General features: G+C 58.1%; 3 protein-coding genes across 3 annotated transcripts; all 3 read left to right on the top strand.

Annotated features, from left to right (window-relative positions):
- Positions 1 to 7,283: 7,283 nt before the first annotated feature.
- On the top strand, positions 7,284 to 8,273 carry LSCM1_01357 (uncharacterized protein; the record flags this gene model as incomplete). Its single annotated transcript, XM_067318978.1, has 1 exon — positions 7,284 to 8,273. The coding sequence occupies one exon, from the start codon at positions 7,284 to 7,286 to the stop codon at positions 8,271 to 8,273; it is 990 nt and encodes a 329-aa protein (XP_067176257.1).
- A 791-nt stretch (positions 8,274 to 9,064) lies between these two features.
- LSCM1_01356 (uncharacterized protein) lies at positions 9,065 to 12,817 on the top strand (the record flags this gene model as incomplete). Its single annotated transcript, XM_067318977.1, has 1 exon — positions 9,065 to 12,817. The coding sequence occupies one exon, from the start codon at positions 9,065 to 9,067 to the stop codon at positions 12,815 to 12,817; it is 3,753 nt and encodes a 1,250-aa protein (XP_067176256.1).
- Positions 12,818 to 14,277: 1,460 nt separating this feature from the next.
- LSCM1_01355 (uncharacterized protein) lies at positions 14,278 to 16,758 on the top strand (the record flags this gene model as incomplete). The annotated part of the gene is made up of 1 exon (XM_067318976.1): positions 14,278 to 16,758. One exon carries the CDS (start codon positions 14,278 to 14,280, stop codon positions 16,756 to 16,758), a length of 2,481 nt encoding a protein of 826 aa, XP_067176255.1.
- Between the last annotated feature and the right edge of the window lie 2,682 nt (positions 16,759 to 19,440).

Raw genomic sequence — 19,440 nt, 5'->3', positions numbered from 1 at the left:
GGACCTCTGCCTCTCCCTCACAGCCTGTCACGCCTGAAGACGCGGGTGCCGCAGAGGTGTAGGCGGGCTGATCGAAGTGAATCCGCTCTTCTCACCGACGATGCCGATACTGTTTTCTTCGTCTAATGATCCTTCGCTGACGCTCTCCTTTCGGCCTCTGTCCCCTTCTGAACCCCCCTCACTCTGCGCCCCCCCCCATGCCAGCCCCTCGCCTTCACTCTTCGACCTCTCATACGCGACTGGGGCTGCCTGGCGCCGCGTTCGCTGCGCTACCTGCCTCCCAGAGTGACTGCCTCCCCTTTACGCAAAAGCCATTCTCTGTGCCCCGCGTCAGGAGCGCCATCCTCCCCCCTCCCCCGACCCTTACCTCCTCGCACCAAGTCAGCAGCCCTCGAAGCTGCGGCCTTTCCTCCCTCTGCTTCCCCTCCGTGCGTGCCATGACGCCTACCGACCCTTCCCCTGAGCCGCACTAGCAGCCAGCGCCACAATCCGATTTTTGTCCCCCTCCCCGCCCGCCCGCCCGTTTCCGGCGACGCGCCGTCACACGTCTGAGAAGGGCAAGATGGAGCTGCGTGATGGAAGCAGCAGCCGTGAAGCATTCCACACGATCGTCTTGGTCCCCACTAGTAGTTCAATGCAGTGCAACTGCTTCAACGGACGTGTTACTGCTGCTCTCTCGCTTGCAACCGATCTGGCGCCCCGGCGATCGGACGAAAAAGGTCAACCGAATAGCCGTCACCGTCATCCCAAATAGTGCAGTCAACGAGAGGAGGTCAAGACATGATTGTCCGACGTGGAGGACTCACTCACCCCTTGACTACCTTCAACGCCGTCATCCCATGCGGCGGCCTGCTCTCTGGCACATTCAACCTGGCGAGCGTGACGCTCGGCGCCGGCATTATGTCGATCCCGTCCGCCTTCAACACATCAGGAATCATCATGGCGGTGCTGTACCTCCTCGTCATCAGCGTTCTCACCGTCTTCTCCATCACGCTGCTGTCTGTCGCCATGCAGAGGACGGGCATCTACAGCTACGAGGGGCTCGCCCGCGCTCTTTTCGGCCGCGGCGGCGACATAGCTGTGGCCGCGCTCATGTGGCTTCTCTGCTTCGGTGGTTCGATCGGCTACGTGATCGCCGTGGGCGACATCTTCAAGCCGATCTTTGCGCACCCTACCGTGCCGCCGTTCCTGCAGGAGACGAACGGTCGTCGCTGCATCATGAGCGCCGTCTGGCTGCTGTTCATGCTGCCGCTGGTGCTGCCCAAGAAAGTCAACACCCTCCGCTACGTGTCGGCCGTCGGCGTCGCCTTCATCGTGCTGTTTGTCGGCTGCATCATCTACCACTCCATCGCGCACGGGCTGAAGGACGGCATCCGCAAGGACCTCGTCATGGTGCGCCCCGGCAATGCGGCCATCTCGGGGCTGTCCATCTTCTGCTTCAGCTACCTGTGCCAGGTGAACGTCGGCCGCATCATCCTCGAGAACACGAGCAGCAGCACACGCAAAATCACACTGCAGGCCGCCCTGAGCTGCAGCGTCTGTGGAACGCTCTACTTCCTCGCCGGCTTCTTCGGCTACGCGGACTTCGGGCCTTCGCTGCAGGGCAACATCCTCGACAAGTACAACCCGTACCAGACCCCCATCTTCTTCGTTGTCTTTGTCGGCCTCATCGTGAAGCTGTGCGCCGCCTTCTCGCTGAACATGCTGGCCTGCCGCACGGCGCTGTTCCAGGTGATGCACTGGGACATGGAGACGATGCCGTACTGGAAGCACACCATCGTGAGTGTGCTCATCGCCATCGGCGCCCTCATCCTCGGCCTGCTCGTGCCCGACATCGGCATCGTCTTTGGCCTCGCCGGCGCCTTCTCCGGTGGATTCATCGGCTTTGTGTTCCCAGCGTTGTATGTCATGTACAGCGGCAGCTGGACCCTCAGGAGGGTGGGCGTGTGGTACTATCTCGGCACCCTCTCTACCGTGTACTTCAGCTTTTTTGTGTAAGAGGCTGTCGATGAGGGTGGGAAGGGCAGGCATCTGTCGACTAGGTGGGAGGAAGTACGAGGAAGTGGTGTCCCGTCATTTTGTGTCTTAAGTGCAGACGGTGGTCGCCAGCTTCGATATGATCGTCATTTTTGCTCCCTCCCCCTTTTTTCCCTCTCGGGCTGCCCCCCTCCCCTGTCTAATGCTGTAGAGTACCTGTTGCACAGCCTGTCGTTTTGCTGACCTCCTTTTTCTGCGCGGTGGCTGCGGTGTTGTTTGTCGAACTGGCGGAGCGGAAGTGGTGAGTGCATCGGGGAGGCGCTTCACTGCGGCCTTCTCGAGCAATCTGCCGTGGGCGATTGTCGTTGCGGGCAGATGACCTTTGCTTCGCGCAAATGCCGCTCGGCTTTTTCTTTCTCGGCGACACGGCTCACTTCGGCGAAGGTGTGCTCGCGGGCTTCTGCCTCCTACCCGCTCCGCCCCCCCTCCTCTCTCTCTTCTGCGGCATCTCTTCTTTTTGTGTCCGTATCTCAGTCGCTTCGTCGAGCACAGGGCGCGATAGGACAGTACGGAAAGCGCGGGGACGTACGTGGAGTGCGCACAGGCTGCGGGTGCAGGGCGGACCCCCGACACCGCAAGCGCCCGCCAGCACCCCCTTTCTTTCTGTGTTCCACACGCACTTCCCGTGGCCACGCCGTCGTGCTGTGCAAGACTTCTCACGAGAGGGGAGAAGGGGGAGACACGCCTGCATCGTTTGCTCGTGAATGTCGAGGCGGCAGGGATGCAAAGTGAGAGAGAGACGGCTTCATTTGCATCTCGGGCAGCGTGTGGGAGCGGTGGGCGGAACGGTCGGGCGCGCCTTACATCTCTTTTTACTGCTTTGCTATCGCTCTGCTCCGTACGCTGTGCCTCCGCGAAGAACGTTTTTTTTTCCTTTTGTACCCTCCGCTGCTTCTCCTGCATAGAAAGCGCGTGTGAGACTTGCCCGTCGGCTTTGTTGACCCCACGCCGCCATCTGAGAGTGTCTCGCCCTTCCCTTCCGCTCCTCCTCCTCCTCCCTCGCGCCGTGTGTATGCGCACGCGCCTCCGAATCGCTCTCACGACCGTAAGATGGGGACGCGCCTATCGCAGCACCGAGCAGGCGGCGGTGAGGGAAGAGGGTCAGGGACGCCTTCACCGTGATCGGGCCACTTGTTTCTTTACCGTCCTTCTCCCTTGCTGCGATACGCTCGCTGCCGGCAGGCTTTCCTGCAGAGAGCACGTCGAGGCGCTCATGCGCCGCAGACACTCGCGCGCGCCCGCACTGCGCTGGCCGCCCCCCCCCCTATCGTCGCCACGAGGCATACCTCGCCCCCCCTTCCCACATCCCCACCCCACACCCCCTCTCGATCGCGCACCGTGGAAAAGAAACGCGAGCAGAAACTGCGTGGGTGGTCTGCGACACACGCAGAAAAACGAAAATCGAGGTCAAGGGGCCCCTGCGGTGGGTGGCGAAGGCGCCCTGCTTGTACAGAGCAAAAAGTTGGAGAAGTTGGGTATCGATCCCAATACCTACCGCATGCTAAGCGGTCGCTCTACCATCTGAGCTACATCCCCTTCGACTCTTCCTCCTGGTAGCGGGCCGAGCAGTTTATAGAACGCCCAGTTCAGGGTTCGAACCTGCATACCGCTGGCTCGGGGGCTCCCAAGAACCAACGAGCCACAGATAATAGCCAGCCTTCGTGGAATCGTAACATATGAAAGTTTCTCAGGAAAGGCAGTTATGCAAGAAGGTACCCCATCTCTTTGTTTTGAGATGACTATGTCATATCTTCTCGGCTTTTTAGCTAAGATCATGTTTATAAACTGTTCTTATCAGAGTAACTCCTGATACTGCCTTCGGGCAAAGGAATAGAAATTATAACCAAAGGTTGTTTCCCTGGAGTTCCACTGTTCCAGGGGAGCAGCTCCAATTTTTTCCATGGCATAGCGTCGTTGGCCAAAGCGCATCGATTGGATGCGTATCAGGCGGTGTGAAAAACCATTGGCCGTGGAGAAGGAAGGGGGGGGGGCGGCCGCAAAGTGATGTTTACGAAAGCCCCGAGGCCAACTTCCGCCCCCCCCCCCTATTCCACCGCCTCCGTGGCGCCCCTTTCGCCGGCAGGAGAGGATCTCTTTCTGGTCGCAAGTCGGAGTAAAGGCCTTCGAAGCCTTGGCTGGGATACGCGCTTCGTGTATTTTCTCTTAACAGCTGAGTGCCACCTGCCCTCTTCAGTGGTGACGGCGTGCCCAGGCGGTCGCCTATGCCCAGTACTTCTTGGTACGAGACCTCCGTGCCGCAAGCCACTGCATTCGTGCTCTGCATGAAGTGCTCACCCCATCTCCTGCCACAGCATCTGCTTTGTGGTACGCTGCGCACTGCCTAGCCCTCTCGCTCCTTTTATTGGATTTACCCTTCTCTGTTGCAGCTCTCAAATATCGCTCACTATAAATACTTACTCTCATATCAGGATGGAGACAAGAGTTGCAAGGGAGGAACGGGGCACAATGCTGATTCTGGGAACTGAGCGAGAAGCTGACACGTGCGGCGAGGAGCTCGCTGAGGTTGATACACCCAGTAGCAGCAAGCAGCGGGCGGAGGGCCTTCAAGATGAAAATCTGAATCGCAAGGAGGAGGACGACAGCAGCCTTCGAACTGTTGGCCGCCTCCTGCAGGTCATCATCCCATACGGTGGCATGCTGTCAAGCGGCTTTAGCATGGCATCTACGTCTATAGGCGCCGGAATTCTCGGCCTGCCCGCCGCCTTTCACAGCGTCGGCATCGTAATGGCCACCATATACCTAGTACTGATCACAGCTGAGACGGTGTACTCCATGCGCCTGCTGGTGCAGGTCTCAGAGAAGACAGGGCTACGCTCCTTCGAGATGATGGCGAAGCACCTTTTGCATCCACGTGCAGAGATCTTTGTAGCTATCATTCGTGCGCTGCACATCTACGGCGGTTCCGTTGCTTACGTCGTTACCATTGGTGACCTCCTCAAGCCGATCCTCAGCTCCTCGGCGTCAACACCATCGTTCCTTCTTACCCCCGTAGGGCTGAAGCTGCTCATTACCGGCCTCTGGCTCGTGTTTATGTTCCCACTCATCCTGCCGCGCCAGATCAACTCGCTCCGCTACGTCTCTGCCTTCGGTATTCTCTTCATTCTGTACCTGGCGCTCGTGGTGATCATCCACAGCGCTATGAACGGGATGAGCGCGAGTCCTCGTCCAAGGACGAGTCTGATCAACACTGGCAACACGGCCATCGAGGGCCTAGGTGTGTTCATCTTCTCTTACATGTGTCAGATCAACTGCGTGGAGGTCGCACTTGAGATGCGTCCCCGAAGTGTGCGCCGCTTCACTCTGTGCGCCACTGTTAGTATGACGATTTGCGGCGCGTTGTACTATCTCACCGGCCTCTTTGGGTACCTTGATTTTGGTGAGAATAATGGCTCCATCCTTTTGCGCTACAACCCACTTAAAGAGCGGCAAGTACTCGTGGGCTACGTTGGTGTGTTCATCAAAATCTGCGCTTCTTTTGGCCTGCTGAGCAACGCGTGTCGCAGCGCTCTCTTTCCCCTCATTGGCTGGGACCCTTACACAGTGGCGTACTGGAAGTACCTCATCGGTGCCGTGCTGCTTGCTCTCCTTGTTCTCGTTCTAGGGCTCTTTGTGCCAAACGTGAACATGGTGTTCGGGTTCACTGGAGGTGTGTGTGGTGGTTTTGTCGGGTTTATTCTTCCTGCTCTGTTCGCCATGTACGCTGGAGGGTGGTCGTTCCGCTCCGTCGGTTTACTCAATTACTGCTGCACGTACCTTATTTTGATTGCTGGGGTGGTAGCTGTCGTCTTCGGCACCAGCTCCACGATTTATGGTGTCGTCGTCAACTAAAGTGTATATGGCTGAGAAGATATCACTCGCTCGTTGCTCTACTCTGTCTTTCTCTCCAACGGCGACATGAGTGACACGAATAGGCTTAGATCCCGTTTCTCTGCGGCTTTCGGCACGAGGCTTATCGCTATCGGCTGTCTACAAGACACCGGTGTTTGATGGCCTTTCTTTTCCGCTCTCGTCTATCTCTCTCTCAAGTAACTTTGGCGGTCCACTCTGGTGGTCTTCCGCTATCCGGCTCACTCGGCTCACGTGCAGGTAGTCAACTAGGTTGTGTGCACTACGCGTGTATCTAGGTAGTCATCCACGCAAAGTGACGGAATGCAAGCCGGATTGCTAACTTTTTGTCTCTTTCTAAAGCGCTCTCTTGGATGGTTCTTTCCAGGTGTTTTCGTATCCTCTAATGCTGAAGCATGTGCTTTCGCTCTCGGCCCTGTCACGCATGCCCTTCAAGAAAGGGAGAGATTCAATATAACTGCACTTTGGCTTGAGAGTGTTGCTGCAGTCAGAACAGATGTTTGCCGGGTCAATCAGCTGAGGTATACTGATGATTTGGTGCATGTGCTGCTCCCCATCTTCACACGCCCCACCGTACCTGCACTCTGTAATGAAGCATGTCTCTAAGCATGCTTTCGCCCTTTGTTGTGACTTTGCTTTATAGTGCCAACATAGCAAGTGAACTTCGACGCTGGTGTACGTGTCGCACACCACGTCTCCTCGATGGTGAGCTTTGACACATTGCAATGGGGTATCGTGTTGAACAATGAGGCATCGGGGCACGATGTTTGATGCAACACCGCGCGTCTGAGATTTTGAAGTCTCCCTCTTGCTATTCAAGCACCAGGATGCTAATCATGTCGGGTCGTCCGTCTTAAATTTTCGACAACAGCAATCGCCAGAACGGGTGTGGGTAGAGGGGGGTCCGTTGGCCAATGAAGCCTCTACCTCTGTGCAGAATCAGTAGCAAACGTCTTGGAGAGAAGGTGTGTGGTGCTTGTAAACCCATGCAAACGTGCGCACTTAGTTGCCCTCTCACAAAGGCCTCTTTACCACTGAACCAGTTGTCTGCCAGTCTCGAGCGTTTTCAGGGCTCTCTGCGGCTGGTGCATCACTCAGATACACTTTTCGAAACGTGGCTTTTTCTACACCACCTCAGCGCCAGAAGCCTCTAACCCTTTCACTTGGAGTTTACTTGTATCTTCTCACGCTTCAGAAACTTTCGTCTACATCATCTCGTTTAACCCCCGCTTTACCTTTTCTATCACATAGGGTCTGTCTTCTAGCCCGCGAAGTTCTCTCCTGCAACTGGGTAGCTCTCACGTCAGTCCCTACTACATCTCTCTCTTTCCATAAGCGTTGCTCGCCTCTCTCCTAATTTACCTTTTCGCATCTTCTCTATGCCGAGGCCCGTGAAAACCAAAACCACCGGCAAGAATATCGGCTATGGCAAAGTGATTCTCTTTGGGGAGCACTTTGTCGTGTATGGATATGAGGCGATTGTTGGCGGCATTAGGGAGTACACAGAGTGCCGTCTCGAGGTCAACCCCGGAGTCTCCGGACTCCAGGTGGACGACCAGCGCCCTGCGATACCTGGATACACTGCAAAGAAGCGCGAGGAGCAGAGGAAAGCACATCAGCTTGTCCTTGATCACCTGAAGGTGGATCTATCTCAAGATGGGCTAAAGATGTTCATTGGCGGACCACTGGTTCCGAGTAGCGGGATCGGTGCTTCCGCCAGTGATGTCGTTGCTTTCTCGCGCGCCTTGAGTGAGCTGTACCAGCTGAGCCTGACAGAAGAGCAGGTGAATCAGAGCGCCTATATCGGTGAGGGTGGCTACCATGGGACACCGAGTGGGGTGGACAACACAGCTGCCACGTATGGGGGGCTCATTTCGTTCCGTCGCCAGGGTGGCAAGTCTCTATTCCAGCCTATTCCACTCAAGAGCAGCCTCTACCTTGTTGTCGTGGGCACCGGCATCACTGCCAGCACCGTGGAAGTCGTAAGTGACGTGTGCCAGATGAAGAAAAAACAACCAGAAAAGTTCCAGCGACTGTGCAACAGCTACAACCACATCGTCTCTCGGGCTCGGGAGGCATTGCAGAAGGGTGACCTCCCACTTTTGGGCCAGCTGATGAATGCCAACCACGATCTGTGCCGCGAAATGAACATTTCGTGCCGCGAGTTGGATTCGATTGTGCGGGTATGTCGGGCCCATGGTGCTCTGGGCGCGAAGCTGTCCGGCACCGGCCGTGGCGGTATCGCCGTGGCCTTGGCGGCATCCGAAGAACATCGCGACATCATGGTGAAGGGCCTAAAGGCAGAGTGCCCCGAAGCGATGTTTATCTGGAAGTACGCAGTAGAACCTTGTGCTAGAGCGAGCCTCTAGCGTGGTGGCATTGCCGCCAGCCAGTGAAAACATTCTCTTTAATTCCTTCAAGTATATCGTCTTCCACTAGTGTTGTTTGTTAACCTCCCGAGAGACATTCGAGGAAAAGATGAGTGGGCAACCTCTCTTTGAGAAGGCCGGGTTTCCAAAGTGCTCCTTCACCGGCAAGTGGGTACGTCACCCGTTATTGGATGCGAAGCGACTGCCGACGTGGTAACCGAGAGCCTTTGCTTTCCCTGTTCTCTCTCTCTCTCTCGATCGTTGTGTGCCCAGGGAGAGAAGTCGAGTCAACGTACTCTAGTGCTTGGAGCCCTTCGATGGGCTCTACCCAGATGCGCTATCGGCCTTCAGCCTTCCGAAGTGGGGCTGGTAAGCGGGACTCTGGCAGCGTAGAGGCTAGTCCTCTAACGAATTCACATGCCTTCATACATTTCTCTCGCAATCATCTGAATAGTCGACTCGCTGTCCACTCAGTCCAGGGGTGAGTGGAGTATGTCTGTGATTTGTGTAGATGCTGTTATTACACTTACCTCCGCTTTCCTTTTTTTATTCTTCTCTATGAATAGCCCTAGCGAGGCACCACTTGGGTTCTGAATAGATACATAGACATTGACAACAACATCGATACAGCTCATTGGACAGCCCTGCCAGAAGTCATATAGGCTAGCAACTCCTGCTGGTGAAAAGAGCTGCCGTAGAACTCAGCGTCAGACTGGCTGACTGGGTTGCCTTTATTTCTCTGTCAGTTTTTCATTGATTCCTCGTTTCTCTTTAAAGGATCGGCAGATCACATGCAGACGGCGCCACCAACACAACAGCGGCGCACCTTCTCGCGCGCGAACGGTGTCGATGGCACAGCCGTTCCGCGCCTCGTGGCCGCGGAGGAACGGCATCGCAAGAACCTGCAGCATATCCAGCAGCTGAAGCAGGCGCTCTGCTCTACCGTCAGTCGTGACGGTACGCCGAGCATGTCCGCACCGCCTTCGCGGGGCTGGTCACTACCATCGTCTACTTTCTCTGTGCAGCCGCCTTCCGGCTCTTCCTGGATGGCGCCCGCCTTCGAGAGCCCAAGCGGCGTTGTGGGCTCACCTTCTCAACAAAGTTGGACTACGGCGCCTGCCTCACACCGGCTGGCGTGGACTCATGCGTCAGCGACGGCATTGCGTGAGAGCCAGCAGGAGGTGGAGCGTCTCGTGCAGGAGCGGAACAAATTGCAACGACAGTGCATGGAGTGGGCTAGCCTTCTTAGCGAGGCGTCCCGCGGCGCTCCAGGGATCATTTGCACGGAAGCTCCCCTTGCGTCCCCCTCTGCTGGCGAGGCTAGCGCGCCGTCCATAGTCCACGAAGCGGCACTCGCCGTTGTGAGGCAAGTGGCTCGCTGCTACCCCGACATAGTACGCGAGGCAAAGGTCAAGTCAGGCGCCGTGAAAGAGAACACTAGTGTACCGCAGTGCGCGAGATCCTCAGCGTTGGCCGCATCGCATGAGGGGGAGTTGAACATGGAGCTCCCGCATGGCAACATCAGCCCGCCGCTGACAACGGAGGAGGTGGCGGACACACTCCATTGCCTTGCCGAGTTTCTGCCACGCCTAGCCTCCATGACGGCTGGCAGCAAAATCGTTGCTGCTACAGGGTCAGACCTCTTGCACCACATCCACGCCCTCGAGGAGGAGAGGCAAAGTGATTGCCTCGCTGTGCTGTCCATCGCGGACCACCTCAGCGACGTGGCAGCGCAGCTTCGGCGAGAGGCTGCCGAGAAAGACGAGGCGCTGCGCGCGATGCAGGAGACGGTTGAGGGGCTCGTGGAGGAGAAGACGGAGTGGGCACGGCGTGCTCGGGCGAGCGAGGAGGCGCTGGTGGAGAGGTGCGAGCAGCACAGCCGACGCGAGAAAGCCTGGGAACGGGAGGTCGCAGCGCTGATGCAGTCAGAGCAGACTGCCGAAGCGGCCTCCGAAGCAGCGGTGGTGCCTCCTGCCTCGGTCGCAGTTGCTGTGGCAGACGACGTTGGTGGTGCCTCAGTGGCAGAGGTGCGGGAGGGACACCTTGCACAGCTACAGCAGGAGCTTGATAACAAGCAGGCTGCCCTCTCGAGTTTGCAGGAGGAGTACCGTGCCCTACAGGCTACGCACGCAGAGCTGCGGACTCGGAGCCAGCAAGCTGAGGTTTTCCACCGCCAGCGTATTGCAGCGCTGGAAAGTCAGTTGCACCCATTGGAAGCGGAACTGCAAGCACAGGCTTGTGTCATCGAGTCGACGCTGCGCAAGCTGGAGGAACTGTCCGTGGCACATCGAGCTGAAGCGGCCGCGTTGTCGGAGTCTCACAGCGCTATCCTAGCAGGAAAGGAGGTAGAACTTCTCAGCTTACAAGAGGCCAAGGAGAGGGTGGAAGTGGAACTGGCGGAGCGCAGTGCAGACGCGGCGCAGATGCGGGCGGAGCTGAAAAGTGTCGCTGGTAAAGTGGCGGCAGCCCTAAGCGTTTCAGACCGATCGTGCTCCCTTTCTTTGGTGTGTAACGGCGCCCCGGTAGAGAACTCGTCTGAGACGACGAGCCCGCTACGGTTCGGAGGACTCAGGGAAGATGGTGGCAAAGCTTCGCTTCAGATGGGCAAAACCGGCACCCCCAGCGATCGTGACAGGGTAGACAGCGACGATGTGGGGGATGCGGCGGATTCGCCGACGACGGGCGTGGACGTTCGCAGATTGCAGCAGTCGCTGAAGCGCATGAGTCGAGAGCGTTTGGCCCTCAAGCGCAAGCTGGAGCACCGTGTCGGCGCCCTGGCGGAGATGGAGAGCGAACTGGAGGCGGCCCAGCGGCTCGTGACGCAGCGAGACGCACAGGTGCAGGTACTCGCTGCGGAGCTGGAGACAGCCAAAGCCACTGCTACGTCGGCACTAGCGGACGTGAAGGCTCCAGGCAAGGACGACACCGGGGAGGAGGAGGCCGACGCGGAGACGCCGTTGATGGACTTCGTGGAGCTGGAGCGGTACGAGGACGAAGGGACGCTCTACCCCGTTCCGGTTGACTTGTCTGAGTGGCTGCTGGGGTGCACAGAAGAGGCCTCGGTGCGGTTTTCGACATATGTGCAGCGCCATCTCAACGAGAATGAGAGGCTGCGTGTCGCGGCGGTCGGCCCGCTATACCACATCGGCTTCACCCTCCTGAGGATTGAGGGGCTCTTAGGGCACGAGGAGGACCCGCTACGCCTTCCTGTGACGTGGCGCCGGTTTCTTTTCCAGCTGCAACACGTGTTGGACGCACAGCTTCAGGCGACAGTGCTGAGCCCCGCGGACTCGGCCAAGTGCTTCTATGCATTGGCGAGTGCTGCGGGCTTGTTCGGTAACCGTGCGGATCTCCGTCCAGATCCTCTGACCGGATACTCGCTCATTATGGCTGCCATGTGCGTGTGTCTGCGCTCTCCAGCAGCGGCTTGCTCAATCGACAGCTCCTTCAAGTGGAGGTGCTGTCGAGCAATACTCCTCCACGTATCTCACTACGAGGACGGCAAGGCGACGAACCAAGCAAACCGCAGCAGCGAGGGTGCCGACGCGCCAGCGCCCGACGATCTGTTTCTCGCCTTATGCGCTGAGCTTCCAGAAACGACTACGCTACCCGAGGAGGACGCAGGAGACGAGGAAACGACTGCAAGCGGCGGGACAGCGTCAGGACGCCCGCTGTGCTCGATGCGCCTCGCCACGCTCCTCACGAGCGGCCTTCTGAGTGACCACCTCCCAATAGCGCAATTCGCGTTGTGCGCGGCGGCCCTCTCTGTCATGGCCGCACTCGGCGGGGTTCGGCACAGCGCAAGTTCACCGGCAGAGGCCACCGGGCTCCTTGGGGCTGCGCGACCGCATCGGGGCTCGGCACAGAGGAATGACGTGGCGCAGCTGCTCATGTACGTGGCTCGTCACGAATGTCTTCTCTTCGGCTGGGCGCAAGAGATGGACGATGCGGTTGCAAACGGCGAAGGCGGTGCAACCAGCAGATATGGACACCGAGCGAATATGAAATCCCTCACGCTGTCGTCACTGGGCATCTCGGCAGCGTGGCCAGCGTCGGTGGGTGGGCCCAAGGCATCATCTGGCTCAGCTGCTATCTCTTCCGGGGCTCCGCCACCCCCCGAGGCCGAGTCGATCACGCAGCTGCTCATTTTTCTGTGCGCTGGACTTCTACCGGCTCTCATCCTTGCCGCTCTCCGATGCCCATCACTCGAACGGGGGTCGAAGCTGATCGATGCCTTCTTTCGTACGCGCCGTTTGCTCATGGCAAAGCGTGCGGCGCTTCTCGCGGGGAATCTGACAGACGCATCTGCCTCCTCAGAGTCAGTGGCGGGCGTTTCGCTACTGCTACCCGAGGCTCAGCTGCGCAGCCTTGTGAATGCTGCACTGGCTCCCATCACGCACACCACAACCTTCCCACAGCTCACGGTGCCCGTGCCGGTGGCGGAGTACGAGCAGCTGCACCGTGAGCTTCTGTCCCTGTACGAGACAAATGATACGTATCACCGATACATTCAAGAACTGCTGAGCGCCGCGGAGGCAGCGTAGGCGTCAGTGTTGGAGGAGGGGGAGAGTGCCGGGGGACTATTTTGGTGCCATCGCTTGCATGGGGAGTAGCTGCTGCGCCTGCTGTTGGCAGGGGGTCGGGGGCCGTCTAGCGGGTCACCAAGCACGTGTTCTATTGCCGTCCAGCCTTGCTCTGTGGCTTCGGAAAACCACCGCTGGAACGTCGACTCCAAGCGCCACCTGGTCGGCAGTCGTGTACGGTCAGCTGTGAGAGGGGCAAAATAGGCTTGAGCGGGCACCAACTGTGTTGGAGACGCTGTTGTCGTTGTACCTCATTTCGTCGGCTCCCTCGGCTCCTCTCTCGTCGCCGTCGACGCTGCTCGACGACGACTCGACTCCCTCATCAGGACCCTTTGCTTGGGTGCAAATTCGTGCCTACGCCTGCGCGCTGTGCCGTACACTATGAGGCCTTTTTATTCATACCTACTCCGTTCACTCTGTGTGGTCGTCTGTGACGCACCTGAGCTCTTATGCATATGGGGTGGTGCGACGCCCGGTCGCAGCTCTCTACTTGTGTTGCGTGTGCCCGCCCCTTATACGCTTCCTGGTTCAGGCACTGCCTTGTGTGTGCTCCTTCGCGCTGTGCCTCAATCTCATAGCCGAAACAGCGCTGAGGCTTTACATGAGGTGTGGCAAGGAAAGTCAGAAGGGGGGTAGAAGCGGGAAGACCACAGTGGCACCTGCCTGCTGCTGGTGGGGCGCGAAGGAGAGGGGAAGGCGAAGGAAGGCAGCAGCGGTGCCGTTGGCGTTGCTCCATCACAAGGGTGGTTGGAGCGACACGCGCCGACGAATGCGGTTCTTCTGACGCTGTGCGCCGGCATCTGCTTTTGAGAATCTTCAATCGTTGCTGTCCTTATCGGCTGAACGTTTTCTACATCCGCCCGTGCGCACACATCACTGTTTTTTTTCGCTTCTTTCATACGCCCCCTCCCCTTCCCTCTTGCAGCGCCCTTCGCCAAGTGCCGCTGGCGCTGCCTCATGGGGGTTAAGTGCGTGTACGAAAACGCCCCCCCCCCTCCCCTCCGACCTTCTTTCTCGCATCTGGAGGTAGCTGCGCCTGCTCCCTTACCGCCTTGTTGCACCAGCTGGTGCTCAACTGTGCGGGGTGTGAAAGCTGACACTGCCCTCTACACACTCTTAGCGCGTCCGACGAAGGTCCCCCTCGCTGTGCGCCACGACTGTCTGCTGCAACTCACCGTGCGTATTCCTTTCTTCTGTTGCGTCCCTGTCCCTCTTCCTCTCCCTCTCTCTCATGCACCACGCTATCCAAACCCACTCTCACATGTGCGTACGCGGTGCATCAGGTGCACGACGACATTCGGGGGTCCGTTGATCGACGCTGACGCAACTGATGCAGAGACGCTTTCTCCCTCCTCCTCCTCGCTCATTCTTTCCGTTCGCTTTCACATTTGCACGTCATCTCACGGCGCCTCCTTGCGAAGATGGTCTCCTCGGAGGTGCTCGGCGAGTACGTGAGGGAGTACGCGGCGTCGCGGCTGCGAGACCCTGTCATGACCAGGTGGGTGGGTGGCTCTCTCGTTTTCCTCGCAACCATGTACGTAACCTCGAGTGGGCGGCAACTGGCCAAGGCGATGCCACCACCATCGCTGCGAGGCACTCAGGCCAGCATTGCGTACGGCAACACGGGATATGAGGGACGAAATATGAAACGCTCCGCATCCACCGCGCAGTTGGTCTCTCGGTCTCTCTCTTCTCCAGTGTCGACCGCTGCTGCTGTGCCTACCATCACCTCTACCTTCGCAACAGCGTCTGCGGCCAACAACGAGGAGGCCAGCCAGATGTCTATGCTTCAGCGCTTTACGCAGCTCCTGCGCGTGGCGCTTCCCAGCTGCCATGGCCGTGAGGCGCGACGCGTTTACATCCTCTTTGTGCTCATGCTTGCGCGCGCCTACGTCTCGGTGCGGGTTGTGAAAGTCAGCGGGTGGGTCAGCCGCACGGCTGTCGAGGGCAATTTGCGGAGCGTCATTCGTGCACTGGCGACATTTGCGGCGTTATGTGTCCCAGCCACTCTTCTGAACGTAACGCTCGACTACTACTCCGAGATGCTGGGGCTGCACTTTCGTGAAAACCTCGCCGCGTACTTCTCCGACCGTTACCTGAAGCGGCGCGTCTTCTTCCAGGTGGCTGGTCTGCGCGAGGTGGACGACGTGGACCAGCGCATTACCGAGGATGTTCGCAGCTGGTCGCGTGCGTCGGCGGCCCTCTTCACTAGCCTTCCGCGCCCGCTGATCGAGGCCCTCACCTTCTCCTTCACATTGGCGCGACAGACGGGGTGGAAAGGGCCGTTCATGACATGGTCGTACTACCTGGGCTTTGCCGTTTGGGTCTTGCGCTTCGCACCCAACCTTGATTGGATGATTCACCAGCGTATGGAGAAGGAGGGTGCCGTGCGGAGGGCACACCAGCGCCTGCTGGCACACACAGAGGAAATCACGCTAACCAAGGGGCTTCAGTTCTATGAGAAGCTGCTGAAGCGTCTCTTCAAGGCAGTCACGGACCAGTCGCGCTACGCCGCCTACGTGCGGGCCCGCTTCAACTTGACGGAGGCTCTACACAACAAGTATGGGTCGGTGCTGCTGGGCTACGCGGTGTGCGCGATGGCCGCCATGCATCAGCGGGAGCATACGAAGACCGCCGGCGCGGCCACCGCGACTCTGACGAGCACTTCGTACACTTTCAAGACTCTCGCGACCGCGATCGGCCGGTTTTTGTGGAACGTCAAGCTGATGTTCGTCATCGGCGGCTACACACGCCGACTGACGCAGCTGCTTACTGCGCTGGAGCGTGCAGACATGCTGGTCGAGATGCATACGGACACCACAGCGCAGTCCTCGACGGCGCACCGCGCCCCTGGTGCTGCTCTGGCAGGCAAGGCTGAGGAGGGGCGCGCGGCCGACTACGAGGGCTCTTGCGGTCACATCGTGCGTGGTGACCACATAGAGTTCGTCGACGTCCCGCTTGTGCTGCCCACCGGCGAGTGCCTCTGCAACTCCCTGTCGTTTTATGTCAAGCCGGGAATGAACCTTCTCATTGTGGGCCGCAATGGGTGCGGCAAGTCCTCCACGTTCCGCCTTCTGGGGGAGCTGTGGCCACTGCGGGGTGGCCGTATCAAGAAGCCGGAGGCGGAGCAGCTGTACTACGTCCCGCAGCGACCGTACATGTACAGCGGTACTCTCCTCGAGCAGGTCATCTACCCCCTGAAAAAGAAGGACCTCACCATCGGTGAGGCCGAGCTGTACGGCTACATGCAGATGGCCGGACTAGAATACGTGTTTACCAAACTGAACATGTCGTGGGAGACGCGGCTTTCATGGGGCGACGACGCCCTCTCACTTGGTGAGCAGCAGCGTCTCGCTATGGCCCGCCTCTTCTTCCACCGCCCGCGTTTCGCCATTCTCGATGAGTGCAGCAGCCTGGTCGACCTCGATGGAGAGCGGCAGATGTACAACCGCTGCGTCGACCTCGGCATCACTGTCATCACGATTGCGCACCGCCGCAGCGTGTGGCCGTACCACAACTGGATTCTCTACTTCGACGGCAACGGTGGCTACATGTTCTCGCCGCTGCAGTACCAAACGGGCGCCTCGGCGCTGGTGCTGACAGCCGTGCACTCTGCGTCGGACCCGTCGCTGATAGGTACAGAGGTGCGCCTCGCCGTCACGGACCGCCTCTGTGGCGAGGACGAGGCGGATGTGGCAACGGGAGATTATCCGGCGCAGCCCATTTTGAAAGCTGAGAAGACAGAGGCAGACGTAGGTGACAAGGGGACGCACAGGTCGTCGCGGCGCAGGCGCTCGCACAGGCACCGCGGCTCCGGCGCCAACACGACGGTCGTTTTCGAGACCCCGGTGGAGGCCGAGAAGAGGGTTTCGGTGGATCTTCAGATTACTTCGAAGCGATGAGTGCTGGGGCGGAAAGAGTGTCGCGCATCATGTTGAGGGAAGGATGCCGGCTCACCGAAAAGAGATCTGCAGAGGTCAGCGGCGGAGAAAGTGAAGCAACGCCGCACCTTTTTTTTTCGGTGTGAATATGACCAGTCACGTCTCTGCCGCAAAGAAGCCCCTCCCTCCATCCCTCCCTCACAAGCACACACCGCTCTCGCTACTTTTGATTGGCAACGATCCCTCTGTGGAGGCTTCATCTTTGCCCCCTTTCTCATCGCCTCCATCTCACCTATCGTGCGCAGCCTACGTGTTTTCCCAGTTCTATGAGGTGGCGGTGGTGGTGGTGGTAGGCGTATGAATGGCGTCCGAAGGTGATGCCGCCTTGGGCTCAAATGCGGCTCCGCTTCTCGTGTGTGTGTGCGTGTGTGTGTGCGGCGCTTCACTTTCCTTCCCTCGTCTCCGCTTCTTGTGCCTTCTACTGAGGGAGGCTCCTTCCATAGGGTCCGTATGCGCCACACGCGCACCTTTGCGCGCTCTTGTCCCCTCAGCGAGAGAGGTGTGTGTGTGTGTGTGAGGGTGAGGAAAGAGGAAGGGGGTGGGCGCCTACGCGCACATCTTCTCCCATAGTTTGTTCGATGAAGACCTGCTGGTGTTTTTGAATCTGCCGTTTTCTACTTCCGTTGTGCCGCGTTAGAGGAGGACAGCACTCATCTCGATGAGGAGCGGGGCGGCGGCTCGCGGTGGTGCCTCCCTTCCCTCCCACCCCTTTTTCCACAATGTGGTGCGCACCCCGAGCATGGAGGGCCACCTGCGAAGGACAACCGAAGGAGATGCCGAGCACATCCCTGACGTGATCGTGTGCACCGAGCATGCGCCTGATGGCCCACACGTCTCTTCAATGCCGTTGTATCATACCATGTGCGTGCAGCTCCCTTGCGTATCCGTCCTGGTGCCAGCTGTTTGGACGGCCCGGCCTAGCCGTATGCTGCAGTGCTCCCCTCCTCCCCCCTTGTCCTTCCCTCTTCTTGTCTCTTTTTTCGTTTCCCCCCGCCGTTACTCACATCGGTGCCCGTCGAGATACGCACACACCCACACCCACACCCACAAACAACGTGCGAGGGTTCTCATGCCGTTACGGGCCACGCAGCACCAGTGCTTTGAAGAACAGTCACCGGGGGGACGGGACGCCATCTCCCTCGCCAGCTTTCCTTCTCGCTGAGCAGAAGAGCAACCTCTTTTTATTTGCCTTCCCTCTCTTCCGTTTCCTGTCCCTATCTCACTACGTTAGGCCTTAGGCAAATCTCACTGGTGCGGTTTCTCCCCCGCCTTCTCTTCTACACACGCTCTCTTTCGTGCCCTTTTTCTTTCCCTCTCTCTCTCTGGATCTCGCTCTTTGTATATCTTCCCTTCGGCTCCACTCCGCCTCTCGAGCTCGTGCGGCGAGGAAGACGCGCACACGGTTACTTGCGGGCACCCTCTTCGCACCTTTACGCCCCTCTTCTCTGCCCCCGCTCCTCTCTCTCTCTCCACCTCACACGCACAGACACACATGCACGCATTCGAGTGTGTTGGCATTGTATTTTCTTCTTCTTTGAACACAAATAAATATCGTCTACAGATAACCGCAATCCATCAAACAAACAAATAACGTTAGAGCCTCCACCCCACTCCACCCTCCACCCTCCTCTCCTCTCCGTCTCCTTCTCTCTCTCTCTTTCACCTCTTCTTTTAGTACGCGGGCCCAGTTGACCCGTCAGTTCCTCACTCATTCGGCGTTGTTCTTGGTGGTCGTCTAACGTTCTGCCCACGAGTGCTCACCTCTTCGTCCGGACCCGCTCTCTTTTCCGCCCCAACAATCTCTTGTGTCTGTGCGTGTGTGTGCGTCCGTCGGCGTCTCATCATCGGCCGGTGAACACTCTGTTGGCGCCCGAAGGCATAAAACGAAAAGCAGCTCGACTGTTTTTGCGTTCGTCGCTTCTGTGCATTGCCACCCATCCGCTACCCACCGGCTGCGCCTTTCTCCTCTCTCTCTTCTCTCTCTCTGTGTATGTGTCTATGTGTACGTGTGCACTCCCTTTGCTTTTATCTTTTTCTCTGCCTTCACAACTGTGGGCTCCCGCGTGTCGTACAGACACACACACACACACACGCACACGCACAGTATATATATATATAGAAATATATATTCAATTTCATTCTTCTGTGCGGCACGTCTTGATTGCGTTTATTCCTTCACTCACGGGTGCTTTATCTCACCCTCTTCCCCAGAATCACCATACTGCGGCTGCTACCACTACCACTACCACTACCACTACTTCGACTGGTACCACTACTTCCCACCATACAGGTATGTGAATAGACGGACACGCACACGTGGATATCCACCTAAGCTGCGCGTATTCCTCACGCGCCCCCCTCCGCTTCCACCATCCTTCTCTTATCCTTTCTCCTCAGTTTGCTTTGCTGCTGAGACCTGAAAGGTGTTGCCGTCTGTGAAGGCTCTCTACTTCCATACAAAGGCCTTCTCTATCGAATATATATACATATATATAGAAGTGAGACACATCGTTAGCTGCGAGGCTGTAGGCCTCTCCTTCACATCTCCCCCTCACCCTCCGCCACACACTCTGCAGGTGGCCGTACTTGTACAAAGAGTACTGCGTCTCTTTCCGTGTGTTTTTTTGCTCTTTTTTTATATTT

Source organism: Leishmania martiniquensis, chromosome 31 (assembly GCF_017916325.1).
Source record: "Leishmania martiniquensis isolate LSCM1 chromosome 31, whole genome shotgun sequence".
Taxonomy (NCBI): Eukaryota; Euglenozoa; class Kinetoplastea; order Trypanosomatida; family Trypanosomatidae; genus Leishmania; species Leishmania martiniquensis.
This window is presented reverse-complemented; position numbering and strand designations above follow the sequence as displayed.